The 6806-nt window shown below is 45.6% G+C and overlaps 1 protein-coding gene across 1 annotated transcript in view; it reads right to left on the minus strand.

Moving 5' to 3' along the window:
- adgrg6 (adhesion G protein-coupled receptor G6) overlaps window positions 1–6806 on the minus strand; it is a 93705-nt gene that overhangs the window by 19759 nt on the left and 67140 nt on the right. Inside the window, 7 exon segments of the mRNA XM_065964093.1 lie at window positions 97–199; window positions 797–1065; window positions 2008–2135; window positions 2493–2599; window positions 3736–3781; window positions 3975–4091; window positions 4193–4339. Coding sequence (XP_065820165.1) covers window positions 97–199; window positions 797–1065; window positions 2008–2135; window positions 2493–2599; window positions 3736–3781; window positions 3975–4091; window positions 4193–4339 — 917 coding nt within the window.

A 6806-nucleotide genomic window follows, 5' to 3' on the forward strand; every position in this document is an offset into this window, starting at 1 on the left:
TTAGAGGAATGAAGAAACTAAATACATGTTGAGTAATCTGTTTAAATACATGTTGTCACATTATGTGTGCTGACTTGTTATTCTGGGCTCACTTACAACTCTGAGGATCCCTCTCCTGACTCTCCTCTGCCGTACTCCTGCAGGCCGTACGAGTTTTTATCCACCGAGACGATGATCCCCACCAGCACCGCAGGGAGACCTACAACAACAACAACAACAAACAATACATGAACACATTTTTACACACACAGCAGTCATGAGTTACAATTCAATTTTGATAATGAAGTCATAATATCGGGAATGAAAAGTCTAAATATCCAGAATAAAGTCTAAATATCTGGAATGAAGTCTTAATGTCGGAATGAAGTCCAGATATCGGGAATAAAGTCCAAACATCGGGAATAATGTCCAAAAATTGGGAATAAAGTCTAAATGTAGGGAATGAAATCCAAATATCTGGAATGAAGTCTTAATGTCGGAAAGAAGTCCAGATATCAGGAATAAAGTCCAAATATCAGGAATAAAGTCCAAAAATCGTGAATATCGTGAATAAAGTCTAAATGTAGGGAATAAAATCCAAATATCCAGAAAAAAGTCAAAATTTCTGGAATGAAGTCTTAATGTCGGAATCAAGTCCAGATATCGGGAATAAAGTCCAAAGTTAGCATGACTTTTATAATAGTCAACAAATAATAGTCATTATTTGTAGTCAAATAATAGTCATTTTTGTTGTTGTCATACGGTCTAAACTCTTTTATTAGATGTTTTATTGGATATGGTAGTCTGAGTTTCTGACCCCAGCCCACGATGCAGAACTTGAGGATGTATCTCCGGATGTACGTGTTGAACACTTTGACCAGAGCGATGTACATGTGGACCGACTCCAGCCCCATCCAGGTGAACGAGGTGAGCAGGAAGTAGTGCAGGAAAACAGCCACGGACAGGCACACCCAATCAGTGTCCAGGCTGGCCAACCAGCCGTCCAATAAGAAGACCATGTTGAGGAGCAGCAGGGAGGTGCTGAGGTTCATCAGGATCTTGGACGGGTAGTCGCGCCGCAGTTTCCTGAATGGAAGTGTAGAGGTTAGTAGTTAAAGACGGAGCGGCTGGTGTTTTTATTCTCTGTGGTTTTCTACTCATTTTCAGCTCGCTGGATTCACAAACACTCACTCAAACCACTTCTCAGTCAAAGCCTCGCCACGGTTCAGATTTATAATGTTTCATATTTCCTCCGTTTTTTTTAACTTAACCAAAGACTCTCAAACTCAAACTTCCGCTCCAGGAAACTTTGTGAGAAGTAAAATATCAGAAGATATTTATTAGGTTACATAACTGAAACAACAGGAAGTAGACAGAAATAAAAAATACTTCAAATATTATTATTATTAATGCGCTGGAGTCCCATCGATGGCGGTCTCCATGCTGGAAATGCTGTCTCAGTCTAACTTTCAGTCAACCTAACGACAGGCTGAGAGCTGGAGCTGAGGCGGGTTTTAAACCTCCTGACAAACCGTTACACCGCGCCCACCTGTCAATCAGGTCAGCTACACGCCTTATTGTGAATAACTCTTATCCTTCATCAAATCAAAACTGATGAGTCATCAAAACATTCACCCCCCGTACAGTGTGTGTCCATCCAGACAAGAGCTAATCACACCTATTTGGTTTTTTGAACCAGGCTGTAAACATGTTCATCTCTGCTGTAAAAACAGGCTTTTTAGAATGGGTGTGTATGTGACTTCCTGTTCTTCTGCAGCCCGCCTCTAGTGGACACTCCAGGAACTGCAGGATGTTACACTTCAGCATCCGCTTCATGTTTCAACATGTGAGGTTGCAGCTTAATTCATCACATTTCTAATAAAATCATACCAGGACCTAACTTCTGTCCCAGTTTGGTTTAAATTAAAGTTCCTACAGCAACGAGGGATTTTGTGCCAGAAAATAGAAAAACAATCCATCTGGTTACAACACAGGAAAAGAAGCCGTTCATGCTTTAATGAGACTCACTCGAAGGCGATGTACGTGAGCAGCGTGGCGGCAGAGAAGATGGCCGAGATGCCGCAGCCGATGTAGGTGATGAAGGTCAGAATCTTGTTGTTCCTGGGGTCGATGTGCGGCGACGCTCCAGAAATGTCCTGAAGACAAAGTAATATCCACCTTATGACATCACACACTGACCTTTGGTACTGTTCCTTTCAGCTATTTGACCTCACTTTGGGATCCCTAATCACTTCCTGTTTCTGTGCTTAACTTCATGTCCTAACCTTCCATCTACAGGAAGGGCCTTACTGTATTTCAAAATAAAAGCATGGTTGTATTCAGAGGTGTTGTGTGTCTCCTTCAGGTCCCTCAGGTGGGGTATCTGCTGCCATATAACACAGCGTCTCCCTTTAATACATGTTTCAGCATGAACATATGGTTTAAAGAGTTCACAGCAGCCTGACTTCCTGTGTGGCTTCATGTCAGCATGACTGAAGAAGACGCGGTCTCACCATGAGGATGCCAAAGTGTGTGAGGTGGTCACACAGACACACGGTTCTGTTGCTGCTGGATCCTTCAGACACCCGGCAGCCTTCTGCGTTCCAGCCTCCGGCTCCACCTGGTGGCGGCAGAGAGGCGTTACAGAACAAAACCAACAACTTGCAAAAAGGTTTTCACAAGAGGGGACAGAGACGCCTGAGAGTACCTGAGGAGGGTTTTTAATGAAGAACAGAAGACAAAAAACAAGGAGAACATTTGATGTTTTCTTTTCAAACCAGCCCGAAAAGTTTTACAGGATGAGCAGGTTTGGATGGAGATATTCCTGCTCCCTTTCTCAGGCTGAAAAACTTCAATCAAGAGCTGAACAACTGAGAGGAAAACTCCATCAGACTATGAAGAACTGATCTCCTCCGCTGTAAATATGAATGCTTGAAGCCTGAGTGACGTCATCCATCCATCCCTGGATGAAGGAAAGGAGGGAGGAGATAAAGAAGGGAGGAAGGGAAGGAGTGAGGAGATAAAGAAGGGAAGAAGGAAAGGAGAGACGAGAGGAGGAAGAGAGGAAGGAAGGAGGGGAGAGAGAAATAAGGGATAAAGGAAATGAGAGAGTAGAGAAAGAAGGGAGGAAGGGAAGGAGTGAGGAGAGGAGGAAGGAAGGAGGGAAGAGAGAAATAAGGGATAAATGAAATGAGAGATGAGAGAAAGAAGGGAGGAAGGAAAGGAGGGAGGAGATAAAGAAAGGAAGGAGGGGAGAGAGAAATAAGACATAAAGGAAATGAGAGAGGAGAGGGGGAGGAGATAAAGAAGGGAAGAAGGAAAGGAGAGGAGGAAGAGAGGAAGGAAGGAGGGAAGAGAGCAATAAGGGATAAAGGAAATGAGAGGAGAGAAAGAAGGGAGGAAGGAAAGGAGGGAGGAGAGGAGGAAGAGAGGAAGGAAGAGAGCAATAAGGGATGAAGGAAATGAGAGAAGAGAGAAAGAAGGGAGGAAGGAAAGGAGGATGGAGATAAAGAAGGGAAGAAGGAAAGGAGAGAGGAGAGGAGGAAGAGAGGAAGGAAGAGAGAAATAAGAGATAAAGGAAATGAGAGAGGAGAGAAAGAAGGGAGGAAGGGAAGGAGTGAGGAGATAAAGAAGGGAGGAAGGGAAGGAGTGAGGAGATAAAGAAGGGAGGAAGGGAAGGAGTGAGGAGATAAAGAAGGGAGGAAGGGAAGGAGTGAGGAGATCCACCCCCCTCCCCCCTTTAGACGATGGACTCACCGTTCAAACTGAAGTCCCAGAACATGCAGACGGGACGCAGCGACGGCTGCCGGGAGAGAAGAAGAGTGACAGACAAACATCATTAAAGCAGCTGATTACATTTAAAGAATATTTATTATTGAGGATTTTCAAAATAAAACCCCAGAAACTTACAAAAAATATAAAATATGGAGACAAATAATCACACACACACACACACACACACACACACACACACACACACACACACTGATCCGTACCTGTTGGGACAGGTGAGCGATCTCGATCTCCACCGGCTCTTTCAGGTCTCTGATGGAGAAGTTTCCCACGCTGCTCGCCACCACGTAGCTGTTGAGAGAGCGGCCGTGCTGCTCTTTCTGAAAACACAGCAGCAGGAAGTCAGAGACTTTAATGTTCAGGTGTTTCTGTTCAGGTGTTGTTCTTCAGGTGTGTCTCTTCAGGTGTGACCCGGACTCACCTGGAACAGGTTGGTGCTGCTGAAGAACATGAAGTTGATCCTGGACAGAGACGATCGGTTGACGTCGCTCAGAGAGACGCTGGACAGCAGAGACGCAGGGAGGACGACCTGAGCTAAAGGATTAACCCGCTCCGACTCAAAGTCAATCTGAGGGAAGAGAGGGGGGGTAGAGGAGGGGGGAGGGGGGGGGGGGGTAGAAGAGGAGTGGGGGGGGGGGGGGTAGAAAAGGAGTGGGGGGGGTGGTTAAAACAAGAAGAGATGACATTAGGAGGAAAATTAAAATAGATACATTTAAAAGTAAATAGCGACCAATGAAATTTCCTTCTGGACTTGGGAGCCAGCCAATTCAGACTCGTACATTAGGCAGTGATGGGTCCTATATGGACACCTCAGAACAAACATCCAGGAAGTTAATATGCCAGTTTTTTGTTAAAGGCAAAACAACATAAAATATTAAGCTTATTGACAGAGAACCATTTTTGGACTAGATTAAAATCAGATTATTGAATTTGTGAAATGTCCGAACTGGAGGAGTATATTACAGTGTCATCTGCATATAAATGAATTTGACAGTCAGAACAGACTTGTGAGAGGTCATTGATGAAGATGGAGAATAATAGAGGACCTAAAGATGAACCTTGTGGCACACCTTTATCAATAATCTTGAAGTCTGGGGCGCGCTGGTGGCTCAGTGGTTAGGGCGCGCGTCCCATGTGTTGAGACTCTCGTCTCGAGCGGTAGGCCCGGGTTCACTTCCACCCGTGGCCCCTTTCCACATGTCATTCCCTGCTCTCTCTCTCTGGTTTCTGACTCTATCCACTGTCCTCTCTCTCTCTCTGGTTTCTGACTCTATCCACTGTCCTCTCTCTCTCTCCCTGGTTTCTAACTCTATCCACTGTCCTCTCTCTCTCTCTGGTTTCTGACTCTATCCACTGTCCTCTCTCTCTCTGGTTTCTGACTCTATCCACTGTCCTCTCTCTCTCTCTGGTTTCTGACTCTATCCACTGTCCTCTCTCTCTCTGGTTTCTGACTCTATCCACTGTCCTCTCTCTCTCTGGTTTCAGACTCTATCCACTGTCCTCTCTCTCTCTCTGGTTTCTGACTCTATCCACTGTCCTCTCTCTCTCTGGTTTCTGACTCTATCCACTGTCCTCTCTCTCTCTGGTTTCAGACTCTATCCACTGTCCTCTCTCTCTCTCTGGTTTCTGACTCTATCCACTGTCCTCTCTCTCTCTGGTTTCTGACTCTATCCACTGTCCTCTCTCTCTCTGGTTTCAGACTCTATCCACTGTCCTCTCTCTCTCTCTGGTTTCTGACTCTATCCACTGTCCTCTCTCTCTCTGGTTTCTGACTCTATCCACTGTCCTCTCTCTCTCCCTGGTTTCAGACTCTATCCACTGTCCTCTCTCTCTCTCTCTGGTTTCTGACTCTATCCACTGTCCTCTCTCTCTCCCTGGTTTCAGACTCTATCCACTGTCCTCTCTCTCTCTCTGGTTTCTGACTCTATCCACTGTCCTCTCTCTCTCTCTGGTTTCTGACTCTATCCACTGTCCTCTCTCTCTCTCCCTGGTTTCAGACTCTATCCACTGTCCTCTCTCTCTCTCTGGTTTCAGACTCTATCCACTGTCCTCTCTCTCTCTCTGGTTTCTGACTCTATCCACTGTCCTCTCTCTCTCTGGTTTCAGACTCTATCCACTGTCCTCTCTCTCTCTCTGGTTTCTGACTCTATCCACTGTCCTCTCTCTCTCTGGTTTCAGACTCTATCCACTGTCCTCTCTCTCTCTGGTTTCTGACTCTATCCACTGTCCTCTCTCTCTCCCTGGTTTCAGACTCTATCCACTGTCCTCTCTCTCTCTCTCTGGTTTCTGACTCTATCCACTGTCCTCTCTCTCTCTCTCTGGTTTCTGACTCTATCCACTGTCCTCTCTCTCTCTCTGGTTTCTGACTCTATCCACTGTCCTCTCTCTCTCTGGTTTCTGACTCTATCCACTGTCCTCTCTCTCTCTCTCTGGTTTCTGACTCTATCCACTGTCCTCTCTCTCTCTGGTTTCTGACTCTATCCACTGTCCTCTCTCTCTCTCTCTGGTTTCAGACTCTATCCACTGTCCTCTCTCTCTCTGGTTTCAGACTCTATCCACTGTCCTCTCTCTCTCTGGTTTCAGACTCTATTCACTGTCCTCTCTCTCTCTGGTTTCAGACTCTATCCACTGTCCTCTCTCTCTCTGGTTTCTAACTCTATCCACTGTCCTCTCTCTCTCTCTGGTTTCTGACTCTATCCACTGTCCTCTCTCTCTCTCTGGTTTCTGACTCTATCCACTGTCCTCTCTCTCTCTCTGGTTTCAGACTCTATCCACTGTCCTCTCTCTCTCTCTCTGGTTTCTGACTCTATCCACTGTCCTCTCTCTCTCTCTGGTTTCTGACTCTATCCACTGTCCTCTCTCTCTCTGGTTTCAGACTCTATCCACTGTCCTCTCTCTCTCTCTGGTTTCTGACTCTATCCACTGTCCTCTCTCTGCATTAAAGGCACGAAAAGCCCAAAATAAATCTTTGAAAAAAAAAAAACAATCTTGAAGTCTGACTGGCTGCCCTGAAAAAAAACCACATTGACTTCAAA

Source organism: Labrus bergylta, chromosome 15 (assembly GCF_963930695.1).
Source record: "Labrus bergylta chromosome 15, fLabBer1.1, whole genome shotgun sequence".
In the NCBI taxonomy this organism is placed as follows: Eukaryota; Metazoa; Chordata; class Actinopteri; order Labriformes; family Labridae; genus Labrus; species Labrus bergylta.